The 21,184-nt window shown below is 33.8% G+C and overlaps 2 protein-coding genes across 10 annotated transcripts; both read right to left on the minus strand.

Moving 5' to 3' along the window:
- Nucleotides 1–1,251: 1,251 nt before the first annotated feature.
- LOC111009348 (sugar transporter ERD6-like 16) lies at nt 1,252–9,284 on the minus strand. The gene is made up of 18 exons (XM_088124539.1): nt 9,078–9,284; nt 7,860–7,922; nt 7,668–7,757; nt 7,405–7,464; nt 7,070–7,135; nt 6,889–6,954; nt 6,394–6,469; nt 6,143–6,207; nt 5,967–6,059; nt 5,337–5,417; nt 4,419–4,503; nt 3,830–3,876; nt 3,679–3,741; nt 3,102–3,161; nt 2,957–3,010; nt 2,332–2,391; nt 2,082–2,196; nt 1,252–1,472 (listed from the first exon to the last, which is right to left on the minus strand). The coding sequence occupies exons 1-18, from the start codon at nt 9,228–9,230 to the stop codon at nt 1,333–1,335; spliced, it is 1,437 nt and encodes a 478-aa protein (XP_087980665.1). The 5' UTR covers nt 9,231–9,284; the 3' UTR covers nt 1,252–1,332.
- A 1,940-nt stretch (nt 9,285–11,224) lies between these two features.
- SPL7 (squamosa promoter binding protein-like 7) lies at nt 11,225–20,955 on the minus strand. 9 transcript variants are annotated; one of them, XR_015791064.1, is made up of 12 exons: nt 20,282–20,955; nt 19,581–19,750; nt 19,279–19,505; nt 19,103–19,177; nt 18,900–19,007; nt 18,497–18,614; nt 17,736–17,868; nt 16,776–16,935; nt 15,994–16,557; nt 11,623–12,339; nt 11,435–11,485; nt 11,225–11,347 (listed from the first exon to the last, which is right to left on the minus strand). XR_015791064.1 is itself a non-coding variant. In XM_022282182.2 (10 exons), exons 1-10 carry the CDS (start codon nt 20,821–20,823, stop codon nt 12,040–12,042), a joined length of 2,397 nt encoding a protein of 798 aa, XP_022137874.2. In that variant the 5' UTR covers nt 20,824–20,955; the 3' UTR covers nt 11,225–12,039. The 9 variants fall into 9 exon arrangements, 1 of the variants encoding a protein (XP_022137874.2); XR_015791067.1 differs by having other exon boundaries at nt 11,478–11,507; XR_015791065.1 differs by having other exon boundaries at nt 11,435–11,507.
- Between the last annotated feature and the right edge of the window lie 229 nt (nt 20,956–21,184).

Here is a 21,184-nt window from a genome sequence, read left to right on the forward strand (position 1 = left end):
AACTGGTCAAAAGTATATATTTTCAATCAAAATATTAGAGATTTGAATCTCTGCCTTTACCTGTGGTTAAATTATATATATATGTGTGTACTCGTCTGTCGGCTCAATTTTGAATTTGGAGGGGAATAAGAACAAGATAGGCCTTGCAAAAATTTGATGAAAGAAAAGTTTAATTTTAAAATAAAAATTTGGGGTGCTGGGGTTAATTGTTGGTCAAAAAAATAGAACAAAAGTTGGCATTTTTGCCACACTTTTGGAATTATTTAAAAATATATATATTTATATTTTTGGTAAAAACTACTTTTTTACCAATGCTTTTTTTTTTGTTCGCTTTTTGCTTTTGCCACTAGTGTCTTGGTTTTTATTTTGGATTTTAACTTTATTTATCAACAAATATACTAATATAGTATAATTTCGATAAAATGTTACAAAATAATAATTGAAGAAATAATTTCAAATATAGCAAAAATAGAATATAATGTATATTAGTTATTACAGTAAATAAATGTATAGGTTAATAATGGATTAAAATGAATCAGTACAATTAATCAGTTATTCTTATTCTTATGATTAATCAATACCTAGGTTAGTTGTATTATTATTATTATTTTAAAGTATTAGTTATTAATTTTTGTTAATCAATTACTAGCATTTATAATAAAGGATTAATAAGTTTTTTTAAAATACTATATTTACACTTTCTATATTTGTAATGACTTTCCAAAAAAAAGGACATATTTCTAAATATATTTTAGAAAATGTTCCAATTCTTCTTCATTTATTGGTTATTTTGTAAAGTATTGAAATTTCTTTGAGCAGATTTAATGAAATTAAACTAGGTTTAGAACTTTGTTTTAAAAACAAAAAAACAAAAAACTATGTTTAGAACTATTGATTAATTTTCGTTAAAAAAACCTATTGATTAATTTAATAAATATCATAATTTAACACTGTATTTTTTTTAAAATAACACAGTAGTTATAAATAGAAACAATTTGATGTTTTTACAAATTTAACACTCAATAATTGTTGCGTCATTTTTAATAAATTCATTTTCATACTTATTCAATTTTATTTAATAAACCACTGAAATATAAAAGATATAATAGGATAGTTATTGTCTTTTTTTTTTTTAAAGTTAGTTATTGTCTTGTTTTGTAAAGAAATCATACACAATATATTATAAATAAAACATATACTTTTTAAATGTTTAAAACTACTTAAATTAAATAAATAACATATATGGTATCATGAATTAAAAAAATACTTTTATCGATAAATTTTCATTGTGACAAAAAAAAATGTGGTGCAACAAAATTCAGAATTTGAAATTTAATTCAAGATTTCTACTCCTCCGTGCGAATTAATGGATGCTTGAATTTCTTCTAGGGTTTTTCCTTTGGTTTCTGGGACCCACTTGATCACAAATAGAATTGTCATCAAAGATATTAAAGAATAAATGAAAAATGTACCTGAAATTTACCACACACAAAAAAAAAAAAAATTAGTAATCAATTAATAAATTCTTGGTTCTAAAGGAATGTAAATAGTTTTTGTTTTCGTTTCTTCTTTTATAGTTCTCATTAAAAAATAAATAAATCTCAAAATTGCATAAATGCTGCGGAGCCAAAAAAGAAATATATAAAAATAAAAATAAAAAATCTTATTACTGGTTTGTTTTTCAATTTTTTAAAAAAATATTAACAGAAGTGCTAATCTTTTTGTTCTATATAAAAAAACTAAAATGACATAACAATTCTAAATATACTTTAATAAGTAAAACTTTATGATTATAATTAATATTAATTTAGCATTATGGAAAACAAAAAATAAAAAACTATTTATATTTTTAATTAACCAGAAATAGAATGGTTATCAACCATGTTTCTATTTTCCTTCTAAAAAAATTACCAAATGGGTCCAAACGACAGTATCTAGAGTTGAAATTTTCTACCTCGTATCTTCATTGAAAAGAGAAAAAATAAACATTTTTAAGTTGATATTATTTATTTATTATTATTATAATTTTCGTTTCTTTTTTTTTTTTACTTTTTTCCAGAAAAGAAAAGAAAATGAATTACCAGAGGAGGTCCATGTCATGAAGAAGTTGAAGGTAAAAGAGACAATCCAAGCACCTAACCAATTCACCAACACCACTATGCTTCCAGCAGCCCCTTTCACATTAATTGGAAAAATCTACCAAAAAAAAACATTATTAAATTATATACTCAATCCCACTCTGTTTGGCAGCTCAGAAAAGTTTTCATTTCAATGGGAAAATTTCTTCAACTATTTTTTTTTTCTCTTTCTCAGCAAATTCAATTTGGTTACCTCAGACATTATCACCCACGGAACTGCTCCCATTCCAATTGAGAAGAATGCAATGAATATCTGACCATCAAAGTATTAAAAAAAAAAAAAAAACCATTACCAACTTTTCTTTCAATATTTTCTTTGATATTCAAAAAAAAAAAAAAATCGACATGAATGAACAATAAATAGGAATTTTCTTTTGCTACTACTGAACTCAAAAACTTAAGCTAATAGGAGTTCGAACATAAAACTTTCTGGGTAAGTTTATGGGTTTCTATTCACTTGTGGACTTAAAAATTTGTACAAGGCTCAACGAGTGGTAATCAATATTAATAGGGGATCGGAGGAAATGACATTACAAGGTTCAAACACATCGGACCTCCTCCTTTGAACATGTTAAGTCACCAATCAACTCAAAAACTAAAGTTGATGGGATACGGCAAATTTATCTGTCCAACATTCTAAAGTAAATATAAATACTAATTATGATCATTATTATAACCCCGTAAGATTGTGTGATTTCCATAGTTTTCTCCTTGAATGATTTACAATCAATATTTTCAATAAACTTTAGAGCTTGATCGGAGAAAAAAATATATATTTCAACGTAGCTAGTTAAAAAAAGATCAATATATATCCATACCAGCACACCGACGACCACGAGCACGGGCACGAACGCGGGCAGCAAACCGCGGCCCTAAAGTTTAAGAATGAAAGTAGAGGTAGATTTTCATAAGCTATATTGAAACAGAAATGGAAGTTGAAGAGGGGAAATTTTGATTACTTGCCTTGAGAAAGAAAGAAGCTCCTGCAAGGAAGCAACCCAGAGAAGTCCCAGCAGCAGATACCTTCATAAACAAAGAAAAAACATCATTTTCTAATTTACACCCATTTCTTCTTATTGATTATCATTAATTGTATTTTGAGAGTGATAAAAGAATTTTTTAAATTTTGATGAAAGAATCCCATAAATGTGATCTTTGAAATAATAAGAACTTGCTTAAGAACCCTTTTGTTTTTTTGTTATCAACTCTTTACCAGCGTTCTCAAAATTTAAGTCAAATTATAAAAAAAAAAAGTTTCTAAAAAGCATGTTTTAAAAAAAAAAACTAAGAATTCAAATGTGTCTGGAAGAAATGTGAAAAACATATTAAAGAAATTGCGCGAAAACAAGCATAATTTTTAAAACCAAAAAACTAAAAATGAAATCGTTATCAAACAGAATCTAAGTAATTGAGGTCGGTAGAACAGTCCACTCACTTCTAAAAGTGTTCTTTTGTAAAAAAATTATGCATTCTTGCGGTTTTCTTTGTCTATCCATCCATGTTTATCTCGAGATTTTCATCGTAACGAGTGAGAAATTACCATTATAAGAGGCCTTCTTCCAGATTTGTCCATTAAGATTACACCAGCCACAGTGATTGGAACCTGTATATATGAGTCAATTTTGTGGTTAATTATTGTGATTAAATTTTAAGGAAATTTGGTCAAAAGGGTGTCTCAAAGTTTTAAGTACCTGAATACAAGCATAAGCAATAGTTCCAACTTTGCCTACCGATGGACCTGAAATTTCATATAAAATAAGCACATTTTCGCTGTAGATTAACTGCTAACGGTCGGGAACTAACATTCTCATTTCAAAAACCTACGCTATTAGTTTCACGTAGCATTCAAATTTGACGTATAACATTCTCATTCCTTATTTAATACATAGATTTGAAAATGAGACTAATGATCATCACCGATCATACATTTTTTTTTTCTCTGGTGTATCTAACAATTACAAAAGTGATAGTATAATTGAATAATCTGTGCTAATTTAAGGCTCATTTGGTAACGTTTCCATTTCTTGTTTTTCTCCCCAATTTAATTGGGAAACCGCAACTTTTTGTTAGAAACGGTCTCAAAATTGTATAAAAATTTTGGAAGCATAAAAGAAAATAATTTTTTTTGGTTACAGTATCAATTTATTTCAAAACATAAATAAAAACATTGTTTTATCATTTTTTAATTTATAAATATTGAGGTCATATAATTTTATTTTTTTATTAAAAATAAAAAAAAATAGAAACAAAAAATATCAACGTTGCTGAACGGAAACTTACCTGCAGAGGCGAAAGTTTCACTGACAAAGAAACCTATTCCATTGATCCCTCCAAATTGTTGGAAGACCATCAATCCCACCCCAATCTACAAAGTGAATAGCCATTTATCAAAAACAAAGTCAACGAAAAAAAATATATAGGGAAAAATATAAAATTATAAATTTAGTATATGCACCGGTGTCTATTTAGTTTTTAAATTTAAAATATTTTAAATATGTCTGCAAGCGTTTAATTATATTTCTATTTAGTCTCTTTGTAAATATCATTTTCTACTTATTTCATGAAGTATTTAGGAAAACCATTAATCATAAATTTATATATGATACGATCCGAGAATCCCAAAATAATTAATATCTATAAAGTTGCAGTTTTTCAGACTGAAATGAAACGTGTTCAATTTGTGACACTTTTTGTATGTCATAGATTCTCACAATGGTCTAGCTAACTGTCATGGAATAGTTGAAATATTTTTATTTTTCTTGACAATTATAAAATGTTATAAAACATGGAAATTTTTGTAGATCACCGTTTTTTTCCACCAAAATCGTGTTTTCCACCATTTCGTGACAGTTTTTTATTGTCATTGAAAATTCGATTTTCGTGACAATTTTTAACTGTCATAAAACAAAAAAAAATCCGAAAAATTGTGTTTTTCCCGCAAAAAACGCGTCCCATGATTTATGACAATTTTTTTTCCTCCAAATTCACAACTGTCACGGAATCTCAGTTTTGTAGTAGTGTTAGGTTACCACCATTAACAAAATGCTAAAGACGGAGTAGAAAACAAACATAATCTAAAAATGTCGGATATAATTGAGACTTTTTAAAATTCGAAAGATTAAATAAACAAAAAATACTTTAACTAAATTTATAGTTTAAGATGGGATTTATATATTATTTATAAGAGGAATTGCTTACAATCAAGGGGCGAATGTATCTGCCTTGAAACAGATCAACCAACTTGGTTTTTGGGAGACTTTCCATAGTTTCAATATAATTCTGTGAAACAAAAAAAAAATCCCAAAATTAATTATCTCACATGCAGAAATGAAAATTAAAATTAGAAAAATAAATAAATAAAAGACTGAAAAACTATATTAATATGTTTAACAGTAAGGATACACAATTCTTATATTGAGATCGAATGTTCAAATTTTCCTCATATTAAAAGGAAAAAAAAATCTATTCTTTATGCAGACATCTTTTTTGTAAAATATGTCTTTTTAACATAACAAAATACTTGAGTAATGATCGTAAAATCTCTCTCTAATGTTTATCACGATTGAAAAATTGACGGCTCATTATTTAAAAAAAAAAAAAAACTGTTTTTGCATTCTTCTCTTATTTGTAAAAAATTCAATAGTGATCACAGAGAGTCACCGACATAAGTATTTTATTTTAACGTAGGTTTCAATTTTACCGACAATGTTTGTTTGTTTCATAAAAATATCCTTACAATAACCTCCATTAAAATGTATATCTTCAAACTAAAATTGAAAATTTGAAACCAACTATATAAGTTATTTGAGGAAAATAAAAGAAAATTACTTGAATTTCAGCAGCTTCGGCAGAAGTATCAGCATTTTTGCCCCCAAGTATCTGCAATGCACTTAGAAACTCTTTCTCTTGCCCAACTTTTGCCTACAACAAAAGCGGTTTCGCCACATTGTACCAACCTCTTTGAATAATTTCTCGAGAGTATAGAGAGCAAGAGAGATGCTTACGAGCCATCTAGGGGACTCGGGAATAAACAACAGACCCACAAGAAGGATAGTGCATGGTACAAGTCCTTCAAATCAAAGTCCAAGATTAATATTTGTCTTTCAAAAAGATCGATTTTCTCTCCCAAGTCTCTTCTTCAAGACGTAGGAATATGACACTGTTTTGTCGTTGTGTTACTATTATTATTGTTATAAAAACTTCAAATGAAAATCGAAGTCTGAAAAGTTCGTAAACGAAAATGAAATATGTGTACCGGTGAGAGCAAGTGTTCTCCATGTTACAATTGTCCCTAGTAAGAAGGCAACTGATGAGCCCGTGACAATCAATAGCTGCAAAAGCGAATTGTAGATCTCTCAAGATAAGGAAGAAAAGTTATCAAGACTAAACTTGCAATCAATTCAACTGATCTTATAGGATAATTATCTAATCATACACCACATTTAGTTGTTAAGGAATCTCGTAAGATTTTGAATTCTAAAGTACATGTCGATCACCATATCTCATATATATTAGTTTAAACCCGTCTAAGTCCCTTTATTTTTCGCTTACTTTTTCTAAATCTTTCTCATATCAAATTGACGTGGGAGAGTGGAGAGTATTCTTTTTTTTAGTACAAGTAGGAGTAGAAGATTCGAATTCATGACTTGTTCGTCAGATCAGACCAGTGTCAATTACCGCTGATCTAAACTCATGTGGGTAAGTGGGAGAGTATATTGTTTCTTCTTAAATGAAAGTTTTATCTTCTCACCTGATTTAGGGTCGTAAGTCCTCCTCGAAGATTCTTCGGTGCTATTTCAGCGATAAATACCGGGACCTACATTTGTTTGCCACATTGGAGTTTTTAAGAATTCAAAACATTAACATTGGAGAATAAGGAAAAAAAAATAAAGATTAAGAATGGAGAGTGTTAGTGATGAGAGAATTATAACCACATAGGAGAAGACTCCAATGCCATAGCCTGTGAGTAGCCTCCCAATGTCCAATGCTAGTGATTCCTAAATACAAAAACTAGGCAAATTTTCATATGCTTTTTTGTTTTTAAAAATATTTAATTCTTCATTGTGGTCCTTTTAATTTTTAAATCCCAAATCCTACCAATTTTATTACGATAACCCAATAATTAATTCTATAAAAGAAATTATATAAGGAATTTAATAGAATATAACTCAACAGTATATTATAAAAGTCAAGAATCGAAGTTAAATTTCAAAATATTTTGAGTACAAATTATAAAAATAAAAATAAAAGAATTTTTTTTCCGTACCTTTGAAAGGTAAATTGCTATCCATCCTATAATACAGAAACAAGTTGACATTCTCATCGCCTGCAATGAGATGAGATAAAAAAAAACCTTAAAATTAAGTCGATAATATATGTCATAACTTAACGAGCAAGCATAGCTATATATGTTCAGATGGATTGAAGAACTCGTTTTTTAATTTTTTTTTGAACTATATGAAATGTATCGATCGAGCTAAGTTTCAAAACTTAAATTTGAACCGTGCCTAATTATAACGTCAAACTTACCCCTTTGCGACCAATATAATCAGCAATTCTGCCACTCGTTACAGCTCCAAACATGGCTCCAATTGTAAGTATAGAACCAAACATAGAATACTGCATGCCCATTTTAAATTATTAGCATTAAATTAATTATTCAAATTAGTGAGTAATAAATTTAATTAAAAAGAAGGAGAAAAAGAGACCAATAAATTAAACCTGAGAGAGAGAGAGGTGAAGATCTTCCCTTATTGCAGCTTGAGCTGGTGCAGAGAATCCCACCTGAACACCCAATAATATTCAATTCACCAAAGAGAAATGGATCATAAAAGTTTAGAATAATTAATACAATTTAATTATATCACATTAAATCTTTTATTACACATGTCTTGATCGGCTAAACTTGTCTCAGATATTCTTTAATTACAAAATACAATTTTTTTTAAGCATAACTCAACGATAATTGATACATATTTCCAATTCATAGAAAGTTTAGATATTATTTTCTGTCACTTTGGTTCATTTTAAAAATGTATGAACTAAAATAGATGCTTCGGAGATACAGTAATTAAAATAAATAAAATTAAAAAATATATAGATTAAAATAAATACAAGTAAAAAATAGTATCTAAACTAAATTTGAACTATTTTTTGTTGCTATATATATATATATATATATTTTTGGACCACAAATTGGGTAGTTAGTTTCAAGTTAAATTTTCTAAGTTTTGTTCTGAAAAACTTTTAAAATATCCATTATATAATCTATTATAATGATAGCTTGATCATTTTTGCTTTTGAGAAATTAATAACTTAATTTTAAATATGTATACAAATGTGCTAGGTAAGCAAATATCAGATGATTAACTGAAATAGATATTTTAAAATTTCAAGAATTCAAATAATTTAAAATAGGGTTAAATATTATTTTGATCGTTTTAGTTTTAGTTTTGGTTCATTTTAGTTCCTGAACTTTTAAAACGTCCACTTTAATCTTGTACTTTTAATTTTTGTTCATTTTAAAGAACACCGATTTTTGTCGTATATTTTTTAAAATGACCAATTTTGAAAGTGGATATTTTAAAACAAATATATATATATATAAAAACTCTTTAATACACAAATATGTTACGTTAAAATTGTGATAGAAAGAAATGATAAAAGAATGAGAATGGACGGATCAAAATGGTTACTTTCTAAAATTACACGATCAAAATAAAAATTTTGAAAGCATACGAACTAAGATTGGTAAAAAAATTACCAAAATGAACGTTTGAAAAGTAGATAACTCAACAAAAATAAATCAAAACCGAAAATAGATGAACCCAACCAGTATTAAAACATTTGAATTAATCAGTTTGAAAGATTAAAAAGAAAACTTAGGAATTAAAATAAAAAACAAATGATAGAGAATTTGAGAGTTGGAGGGTTGGTTACACATGATCCGAATTGGAAGGAGCCACAAACAGCAACGAAGGTGCTGAAATAAACCATCCCATTCCCAATAATAATATTGCAGCTTCCATTTTCATCAGTTTTTTCTTCTCTTGATCTCATCAATGGCTTCTCCAAATCTTCATCAATCGCCATTTCTTCTTCTGTTTCTTGTTATGTGTAAAATGGGAGCTGGGGCTGCCCTGATATTTATTTATGTGTCCAGCTCTACGGAAGCTGGAAAAATAACAAACCCAATTATTTGGCAGCTTATTTCAATTTTCAAGTGCCCAAATTATTGAAGAAAAACTCCATGTGGGCTTACGTGTCACTCGCGTGACGTGGACATTGGGGGCCACGTCGGAGCCCGAATTCAAAGTTTGCTGCTCGAGTCAATATCAAACTAATACTTATTCTGTTTAGTGCTCGAGTATAATGTAAATTCGGTGTCATGAGAGAGTTTACTCCAAATTTTTCTTCTTATTTTTTATCGATTCACGTTATAATTCTGTTTTTATAAATAATTTTTTAATATTTTCTAGAGTCCGAATTATTTTTAAATGATGAGGATGTGGCTGAGGATGAAGGGAGTTGAGATGGAATATGAATATTGATATGGTATCAGAGCCCAAAACCCTCAAACCAGCAACCGGTCCAAAAATGGAATCCGGCCAAGATCGATGAGCCAAAAGAGCCACGATCTTGAGGGGGCATGTTAAAAATCTCACGTTGAAAAGAGGATGAACCTAACAGTGGTTTATAATCGACATGGATTACTCCTCTCATTTCCAATTGATTTTGAGATGGAACCCCATAAATATTGGGATGTGCCCGTACGTTTGTAGATAATGGTTGTTTTGTACTTGACTTACTAGCTCAATTTACTGCACTCACTATAAACCGTCGTTAGACTGAGAAGCCTTCAGTTTTCTGGAATAGGAAGATGCGGTACATTTAAAATCTCTGGCATCTAAAAATCCACATCTTAAGATGTCGGACATTCCCGAAAAATAACCGCCCCTGGGATCCAGCAATATTAGAAAATTACTTTTTTTGAAAAAAGAAAATAATAGGGTGAACGGAAGAGTAGTAGAATTTGCAACTAAGCCGTGGTTTCATTGGGATCATATGGAATAGGAATACGCAGTAAATAAAATCAGAGGCTGCCCATGGCCGCAGCTCTTTGTTCAATATTATTTTCCTAATGTGTTTTTTTCCTTTTTCTATTGTTAATAATTCGTGGCAACTTGGGATTTTTTTTTTAATACTTAAACTAATGGTTTTTTTTTCTGGAAGTAATATGTATATATGATTATTTTAATTATTTCTTTATATTATTGTGGCATATGTCTAGCTCCTTGAGAATTTATTAATGCTTGAGTACTAATAATTGGTTAAAAAACAAACTTGGAGCTCGAGTAATTTAAAATTATTTTAAATATTTGTTTTAAAAAATAATTATTTGAAGATTACACAAGGTGGAGATTTTTTATTTTTTATTTTTTGAAACTAAAGACAAGATGGTTGGTTGCAATTTGTCCAATCCTATTTAATAATATGAATTTAGATTAGGATCTGAGTCAGAATGATGCAATTTGAAGATTACCCAACTTGATCATTTGGCTCGTTGTTTTTTTCTTTTCCCAAACAGCCAAGAAATCATTTAAACAAAATGAAAACGTGTGGCCATTGAATCATATCTCCTTTGAATCTAACAAAACTTTTGGTATTTAAACAACTATTTCAAAAAATATATATTACAAAGATCATAAATGGCTGTGTTTTTGGGGTTTTAATTGATATATTATAACTATCGTGAAAATTTTGAACTTTGAGTTTTGATTGCTACGTTCTTTGAGCTTCCAATGCTTTCGATGTCAACATTTCTACCCGTGTTCATAGACTAGTTATTCCATCTCACATCCATATCACCACAGGTGCAAGGCCGAAAGAAACATTCAAGCTTGGTTGGGTACACCTCAAGCTAGGAAAAAAAATGTAGAAAAAACCCCAACATGATCAATCTATTTGTCTATATCAACCATATTGAAGATCGAGTTGACAAAATATAAGTAGAAATATCGACTTCAGAAGCACTGAAATCTCAGAAATTGTATCAATATAAATGGTTGCACCACTACCTCGAAAGCTAGAAGAAGAAATCTCTTGTTCAAGGAGGTTTCATTAGATCCGGTCATTACTAGAGAAATGCTGAGTTATACTCGAGAAATGCTGAGTTATACTCGGGTTGACATAGATTTGGTGCATATCAACTGCATCAACAAATGGAAAATGGGAATACAAAGTAGAAATATGACTTTGAAAGCATTGAAAGCTCAAATAGTATGTCAATATAAAACCTTCCTATCAGTCTCAAAAACTTCAGAATGGTTGCGCCATTACCTGGAAACCTGAAAAACAGCTCAAACAAATCTCCAATTCAAGGAGGTTTCTGTAGATTTGGTCATTTTATTCTTCATTTGTGCTGTGTGTAAGATTTGGGGGAGGGGGTGAATTGAAGTTAGTGTAAAAGGCTGAGTAGTCTAACCTGCGACAAATGAGAACTTCATTGTTAGCGGTGAAACCTGGAAATTATTACAACACACTGGTCCAGCATCTGCTTCAACTTACATCAGATGAGATACAAATGTACACAAGTTAGGAATCCCACATCCAGTCCGACCAAAAACGAACTTTTTACTCCATGTAGTCGCCACGGAATTCCCACCGGACGACTGGAAGTAGGACGGTAAATCAGCATTCACAATAAAATGAGGCTTTTTTGCTTTAAAACACACCCAACGCAATGGTGTGTGAGACCAAGCTTTTGTCAAGGCATCCATTTCAAACTCGCTGGCGAAGAAGGATGCCACAGATTGGCAGTTCTTGAACTAATTTTCAGCTGCAATAAATGAATGGATCAGAAGTTGACTGCTTTTTCAAGTTCAGATCATTCTTCTCACGTCTAAAACTTATCGATCAAGCACCTGCGGATCGTAATAGCAAACTCGCCAACCTTGTGTGAATGTAGAAAGGCTGCACATATTCCGAAACAAACTGTAATGAAGGTAACTGCAAATAAAGTAGTCTGACGCCTAAAAAGAGTCCCTGAGAATAGAAGACCGCATGGCTTTCTTGAATGCTGTTGAACCATCATTCTATCACCGAGCTTTTCGTTTAAAAGCGGCACTGTTTCCACATTACCAATAGAAGTTGATGAACCTGCAACTGCTTGAAAATGGCCACTTTCTCTTGCCTCCGTTTTCTGCAGGTAAAACAAATACAAGAAATATAACCGAGAAATTCCTGTTTAAGGCCCATGCTGAAAATTATAACCAATCAGCTCCTACAAATAAACAATTTACAGGTCATGTTTCAAGCTCGTAATAAGATTCCAGAACTATTCTGCGGGAGTTTGATAGCTCATACTTTCGGGGCAATTAAGGTGGTAGGAGACCATTACAAAACTTCTGTTGCGAGCAACGTTTTCTTAAAAAAGAAATAAAGAGTTGGAGCCCAATGCCTTCAAAGATTGAGAGTTTCTGGCTCTCTCACTACAGCTTTGTGTCAATTTCAAAGAAGATAGGTGTAGTTCACATATAGTTGACAGCTAGCTTGGTTTTAAGCTTAACTCGTATGCTCTGGAACCGGGAGACCTTCTGTGTTCTTGGTCAAAAGAAGATTTGTGATAGTCAACCTCACCAAACAACTTAATATCCGAAAGCATTCATTTTTTAGCTTGTTAAGGAGGAAGGTTTAAGTCTTACAACTAATCAGCAAATCCATCGCTAACAACAAATATTTTAAAGTATCTATGTAATAACAAGCTCCAAGCCTGCATAGTTACATCATGGAATTCTGTTTTCTATTAGAGAGCGAGAGAGAGTTGGAAAATCATTATATCGTGATTTTCTTTTGGTGTTCCAATAGAGAAATCCATGATTTTACAGCCTTCCTACAAACTATTCAAAGATATTCCTCAATCCTTCGAAATAATAGGCTTTTCTGGAAGTTAAATCATTTTCTATCAAATCTTTGATTCTTCATCTTACTAATAGAGTCTATATCCTGAGCGAGAAACTCTTCAAGCAATCTTGTGCAAGATAATTCCAAAGAAAATTAGATTTTTCCTTTTTTTATGAGAAACAATATTTCATTGATGGTATGAAATATACAAAAGGCCAAAAAGGCAATTACAAGAAAGCTTTCCAACTTATAATAAGAACTCTTAGAGAATAGCAATTAAAGGGGTAGAAACATTTACACCAACCACGAGCTAGAAAAATAACTCTATTAAAAAAGATGTCAAAAGGAAGGGCTTTGTCATTAAAGATCCTATTGTTCCTCTCCAACCATAAGCTCCAATGAAAGGCCCGAACAAACTGTACCGAAAGAGTTGCTCTTTCCTTCTTGAAAGGATGTCCCGCCAAAAGTTGATCAAGAAAGGTTGATGGCTTGTTGAGAAGGGCTGTCTTCCATCCAAAAGGCAGTGAGGAGATGGTTCCAAAAACGAGATGCAAATGAACAATGGATAAAGAGATGGCCCTGAGTCTCATGAGCCCCATAACAGAAAAGACAGCAATTTGGAGAGAGAGCTAAGTATGGATGTGTTCTTTGTATCCTGTCATGGGTATTTATCGCCCCATGACTAAGCTCCCAGCAGAAGAACTTTACTTTTCTAGGGCATTTTCCTTGCCAAATGCGAGGGAAGAGGGTGGAGGCCGGTTGGGAACCATTGGTAGTAAGGACACTGTAAGCCTGGGAGGTAATAATACAGGTAATGTCAATCAAAAAAGAAATTCTCGCTGCTAACTTCTCTAAGTTGCTGCCCCCTTTGCCTTGGAAGGACTAAAAAAACACAGATAACATCTTCATGTCCATTGCTTATTGCTTATGCACTCTAAATCTCTTTATTCTTCCTCCACTTATAAACAACACACAGAACATCTTCATGTCCATTGCTTATGCACTATAAATCTCTTTATTCTTCTACCACTTATAACCAACACACCCCTAACTAATTACCATAATGCCACCCCTAACTAATGTCCTTATTAGTACTCTCACATTACCCCGCTCTTAGTTGGGTCGGTTGCTCTGATGGGGTGTGCACCAGACGGTGGCAACCATAGGTGTGCGACAGATGACCGTGGACGATGGTGTATGGCAAATGGACACACGACATACGACGGTATGATGTCGAAGCAAAGGCTACATGAAATGGGGGTGACACTGAATCCATTCTGAGGTGTTTGCAACGCACACAACATGTAGACGTGTGGCAGAGGGCAATAGTTGGGTGTGGACAACAATATAAATGTCGGCAATGAAAGTTGCCCTAGCACAATGGTGTTGGCAGTGTAGGTGAACGGCAGCAGGAGGAGTTCCTTGCAGCGGCTAGGGTTACTTTCTCCACATGGTAGGGTGTTTGCCAAATCAGGTCAGATTCTGGGTCTAAAACCAAGAATAACCCGGCCCAAAACCCATTTGCCAAAACATCCACTATTTTTGCCTTTAAAAAGAAATGGGAATCAACAACCTTATTGAAATTCAGCCAGCTCAACCCAATTGCTTCATTCTTTTCAAACCCTGCGCCTTACTTTGTTATATAATCTTCTCCACGCTTTGTTCCAGAATCTTCTCCATTCACATGGGTCACGTGATTAGAGCTCTTTCTCCCTTCTTTCTTTTGCAACTCCAGTTCCTCTTGAATGGTCACTACCTCCATGGCTGACTTTTCACTACCTCCTCCCATTCTGCCACTTCTTCATCTGTTGTGTCTTTCACTTGCCGGCTGCCTTGAAATTTCAGCCATGTGTCCTCCATACTCTTGACATTCCTTCCTCACCCATCCATTTCTCCTTCATTCTTCTTTTCGAACTTACTTTGTTGGGTTTGTTGCCTTCTTTTTCTCCTCTCCAATATCCTCACCCTCAGTCGACAACTATTCTTCTTGTATGTTCTCAAGGGATCCTGGCACGAAAACCCTTCCAAAGCTGGATTGATTTTCCATCACGCTCCGGTCGACATTTTTTAGTACAATGTTCCACCTGCTTCCGAAAGCCTAATAACTTTAGGACGGGTTTACTCAAAGTTTATCCTTCCACCATCAATGTCTCTTTTACCACTACCACAAGCTTGGCTCTGCACTCGTCAAATTTCTATTCTCTTCCTGCCCTTCTACAATTTGAATTTGTCAATCGATTTCACATTTCTCCCATCACTCGCCACACTTCTTCTAATTCCCGTTGCACTTCCTTTAGAAAATCACCCTCTTCAACCAATAATCTCTGCAACTACTCTAATACAAGACCCATGGCAAGAATCGAGGCTCGAATACCAATTCGTTAGGATCTCGACTACCAGAAAGTGACAATAGAACTATATTGCAACATCAAAGAGAAATTACAAATAGTCTTTCGAGAGTGCTATCTCTCTCCCAAGTTCATCACACTAAAATATTCTCAATGATACCCCTCCTCTCCCTAGTTCCTCTGCCCGACCCTAACTAACTACCAAAATACCCCCACTAGCATACTAATAATATTCCGAATATATCCCTATTAGTACTCTCACATATTGCTCACAGGTCACCCCTTCAAACCCAAAGTAAAAGTTCTAAGAAGTTTAGCATGAAAACCACATATCCTGATAAAAATTCAAGTGGAGGAGATTATGGAGGTTGTCCACTTTAGAGCTTCCCTTTGGAGTTCCATTTTTACATTATTCAGTCTCTATGATTTCCTTTTTAAAACTTTGACTCACTTGGCTTGTTTGTTAACTTCCTGTGTACTTGGTTATTTGCTTACTATAAAATTTATAGGCTACTTATCCAAAAATCATAGATCTAGATAATTTAAATAAGAATGAAAAACAAATTCAAATATCAGAAACCCTGCAGCAAAATTGAAATTCTCACCAGTCCAATGCTTGGAACAACTGAAACCAATTTGTTCTCCGAGCCGCTTTGAGAATCATAGTCCCCTTTGGGCTTTAGATATCCTAAGTTCAGCACCGGATTTCCAGTTTTACGAAGATTCAGTCGAAGAACGTCTCTAGCATAGTCCAAATACTTCTCAAAAAAACTTAATTCAGGATAGCTGAAGCCATTGACCGCTCCATTTGTTTCTACATTTTCCATAACAATCTTAAGATGTTCTAAAACTCTCCCTAAAATGACACATGAGTCATTGCATATCAAAAATTTCAACAAACGAGTGAATCTTTGAATCTGTGACGAATTCAAAATGTGCTGCAGTGGCTCTGGTGTAGGCTTTTTAAGTACCCAAGATATGTCCGTCATGAGTTCTGAATATACTTTTTGTTTCAATGAAGAACTTTCACAAAATTCCTGTGAAGAACCAGTAGCTTCCAAAAGCAGGGACATATCAAGCCGCTCTTGTATAATCTTCATTTCAGAACATGTTTCTCTATCCCCGATGAGTATGGGAATAAAATTTGACAAGCCTGATTGGTTCTCCACCTACACAGTGCATTTACAAAAAGATTATGAGAGGAATGTAAGAATAAAAATACTAGAAAAGAAGATATAACCAATATTTCCCTTTCTTAGTCTATTCCCACGTCAATAAGTCTAAACCTAATTTTATATTAGTCAGTGTTAGGATGTTAGTTTAAACATTGAAGGATACGATGAATGGTGAGAGTAAATAATTAAAGAACGTGAGATGGAAAATATACCTCCACAAATGCAGGGCCAAAAAGATTGCATTCAGTGTGAGGGATGTATATCTTGAATAACTGGTGGTCACTACACTTAGCATCACCTTCGTTGTGACAATGGGGAGAAACAAAAGAGTGATCGTGTGCAAGATACTTTCCAGAGAAAGATACAAGAGACCTGTGAGCATAAGTGACTTTCTCAGCATAGATAATGAAATTTATTGTGATAGGCATGGACCCTTTTCTTAAGCATATATACAATGAAGCAAAGAAACTCCACAGTTTACAGAATATTTAATTTCTTCCAGCCATATGTACAAGCATGCAATTTCCCCACTTTTCTTATTTATTTGGCCTTTGAGGGAGTGGCTTATCACGAAATATCTTTCTGCATTCAAGGCTACTATTTGCTGGTTTAGAAAAGTAGTCAATAAGATGCCAAATAAAACAACAAAGCTATCTCCCAGCACTGAAGGAAAAAAAATAAAGAAATTAACTTTCTTTTCAGACAATGCATGTATCTGGGCCTCACTCCAACTAATACTACAGGAGTGGGAGACTTCAGAATCTTTTTTAGCAGCAGGATCGCTTAGGTGCCAAATCCTTGAGTCTTCAACCAAATAGCTTGCCCCGGAAGCAACCAAATATTCTATCCAAATTTTGGTAAGCATCATCATTCAGAAAAATATAAACCTTAATAAATCTTTTATAGAATCAAAAATTAAAAGTTAATAAGATGCAGGATGCATAATCTCGATTTATGGATTGTGAGAGTTGCATGCAGGAATAATGAAGGGAAATTTTAAAGAAATGCAATAGAACCAAATAACCAAAAAAGAAGCGATTTGGTAGCTAAACCTTTCCTTTTACCAAAAAACCAAATGATAACAATATAGATAAGTCTGGAGAAGCATGTAGAGGGAAATTTTTGGTGGTCAAAATGAACCTCAAGTGAGTATAATTCTATTATTTTAATACCTAAATTTTGGTTGTCGCAAATGACTTCCACAAGCAACAAACTCCATGGGTTTTCCAGCCTCAAAGCATGTAGGATGAACATAGTGAAGTCTTGGAGCCTGCACATCCATCTTAAGTTTCATCACACTTCCTCCTGTACATATTTAAAAAAAATCACAAGAAAACATTAAGTAAATTTAAAAGACAAACGGTACAAGAATTCAACAATGGACATATTCCCAAAAGAATTTCAAGAAAATATGGGCTCAATCTCTAGTCATTGGACAGCATTAAAACCTTCAATCAGATCTAGTAATCTTATTTAACTCTTTTGTAGATATTGTGTGCTCTGGTGTTTCATATTTTAGATGGTTGGTAAAATTCAACAATCAACATGTTCACCGAGGTCGGTGAACCCTATCGGGATAGTTGATATTCCACATAGTTGTTGCTTAAAATTTTAGGCCTTCTACCAACCACCTGAAACAACATCCACTAACAAATAAAGAAGGCCAACTAGATTTCCAAGATAAAGGAAAAAGATAATGCAGTAAGAAATTTTTTCTCAAGTTTTGGCATATGATAGAATATTTTATATCTTCATCAAATGAAATAAGTGTAGCAAAAAATGGATAACTTGCATCAAGGCCATAGCTCATGAATAAAAAATAAAAAATAAAAAAGGGGTGGTGGGTAACCTTTAAATGAATAGTTGAATGTTTCATGAAACGTGCCCATATTCATCACAAATAAAAAGTTAAAATACTGGATTCTTGACACACCTTCCACAGCATGGAAAATCATGTTGTTTAAATAAACAAACATGTTGCCACTCCCCCAAAGAGGTCTTCCACGTGCAACTACAAAATTGTGCACATGTGTCGCAGGATCTTCAAGTAACTGTCAGTGGTTTGGGACATTAATTAGTTTAATAAACTTTCGGTGACAAGGAAACATGGAACCACGAGGACAAAGATTTCAGAGAGGACAATGCAGCCTAATTAATTATGGGTAGGGACAGACATGCAGAAGCTATTACATGAAGTGATTAATTAGCTATACAAGTACTTAAATGACTAAAAAGCCTGATCTTAAATTGATAGTTACAATCAACAGGATATAGAAAGTAAACATGCTACCGTATTATAACTAACGTTATATTTGAAAACATCAACTCAAAATCACCTTTATCCACATGAAATTTGGCATTGCAACAAATGCAGTCAAAATTATGCAACCAGGCCGGATATATCCCTCCAACTCAACAGGCATACTGGCCAACCATTCAAATATCTGCAATGCATTTGAATTCAGATTAACCAAATTCTAATATCTCTGCTAAACAGAATTTTTCTTCATTAAGTACTAAACTGTAAAGATGAAAATACTTGGAGCCGAAGTCTCCTGGGGAACTCTGCTGGATTCCAATCATACAGCTTGAATGATATTCGGCCTGTTGGACACTATAACAAGGAGATTTGGAGTCATCGTATGTCCTAACATGAACAGAAATAGAAAGGAGAGGAAAAAAAAACTTTTAAGCATCACTCCAATAAGGACCCACCATTGATGAATACGTGCTTTTATTTTCACAGTAGGATGAAGCAAGAGATTTGGAATTATCTTTTACTCCATCCAGTTGAGTTTCACCCATTGGCACAAAAGTTAACCCGCTATCCATGTTATTCGGCAAGTCGGGTGCTGAACACACAGTGGAGGCTACCAGCCCATCTTCAGAATCCAAATGCACCACCTCCTTTTGATCAGTTTGGTTGTTGAAAAAAATATTCTCTGTAAGAAAAACATGCCAATGAGAAAAGTAACAATAAAGCAAGCATAACTCTTGCTCCAGCTGGTTTAGATTACCTTTCCCCACATCTCCATCGCAAGAAACATCTTCAAGATGCACGCCTGCTCCATCACTTTCAATAGCAGCAATGGAATCAATAGGTTTCCTTCGTCGTCGATTGTTGTGGCGCTCTAATTTTCTTCGACAACTCCGTTTGCCTTCATCAAAATCAGATAAAACATGAAACCTGAAAAATTTTTGGAGACAAACACCAAGCATTAGTAGCTAAACTTTTAACTCATCATCATGAATCTCGTAGAGACTAATATTTCCAGAAAAGCATGTGGTGCACTATAAGGGAGAAAAGGTGGGAAGGACGCACTCAACATGTAGAATTAATTCAATACATGGAGCACTTCCATGATTGAGAAAACAATTTAAAGACCGCCCCAGTAGAATAAAAATATAGAATGAACGATAGAATTAAAGCAGGAAAGTCATGCAATGCCATTGAAGTGAACAAGTAAGAATATGCATTCTATAAGAGTATAACGTGTGACAAAAAAAAATTAATCTAACGACGACTGCCATTAAGTAAAAGATGCACACCACCATCGAATACCAATGACTGATCACAAACCAGTAGCATCAGACACCTGAACATGATGCAAAATCAGCAAGAACTGGTTGGTAAGCACCAGATTAACATAACAAACTTGACAATGGATAAAAAAAAATTAGTGAATTTCGAAACACAAGCACCACGAATTGAACTCACTTGCCACACTGCTGGCAATATCTTTTAGTCTCTCCATCGAGCATGACCGCAGTAGCATTAGCGCAACGAAGGCAAACCCTATGCCTCCGATGATAACCTTTAAGCTCCCTGATATCGACCTCACACCCCGGCACCTGGCACCGAACAGTTCCAGCCGAAACACGCGCCGTCCTGGCCCGCTTCTTGCCAGGCGCGGTGGCTTCGTCCTCGAGCATCGCGTCAATTTCAGGGCAGGCACACGGGACACGGCCGGCCAAGAAATTAGAGCAGGTCAACCTCGGGTCACGCTTCCGAACCTTGTCCGGATTGGAAGGCACATCCTCCGGTTGAATGTCGAGCTGATGGGAGGAGGTGGAGGTTAGATTGTCGTGTTCCAGAGAGAGGGAAAATTGTTCATCCGCAGCGAAGTCGAGGAGATCGCTCAAGTCCCAGAGGGCGGCGGCGGAGGAGTCGTCGGCCGTGGGGAGGTGGAGGTCCATTTCAGATCCGGGGCGGTGGACGGCGGCGGGCAAGGGCTGAGGCGACGGAGGGGGGAATTCCATTGGAAAGCGTAGAAATTGGAAGCGGGGGGGAGCCCTAGAGGGTTGGTGGAGGGTGGTGGTTGAAAAGGTGGCGGAAAAGGGACGGCAGCTCTCGAGTTTGGGAATGGGATGTTCTGTTGCTCCTCTGGTGGGCTCCTCTCGAGACACACAGATAAATTTAATTTTTAATTCTGATTTATTTTGCCAAATGATTGCAATTGAGAGGGTGGAAATTATTTTGTATCCACGCGCCATTTGTGTCGCATGCCCTTGTATTCTACAAAATTCATGGCTTTATAATTTCAATTTTCCTTTTTTTTTTTTTAAAAAAAATAGATTTAGTCACTTCATCGAGATGCGCCTAAATCAACTCTGATGACAC

This window comes from Momordica charantia (genome assembly GCF_013281855.1).
Source record: "Momordica charantia cultivar OHB3-1 chromosome 5 unlocalized genomic scaffold, Mcharantia_2.0 BLBB01000005.1, whole genome shotgun sequence".
In the NCBI taxonomy this organism is placed as follows: Eukaryota; Viridiplantae; Streptophyta; class Magnoliopsida; order Cucurbitales; family Cucurbitaceae; genus Momordica; species Momordica charantia.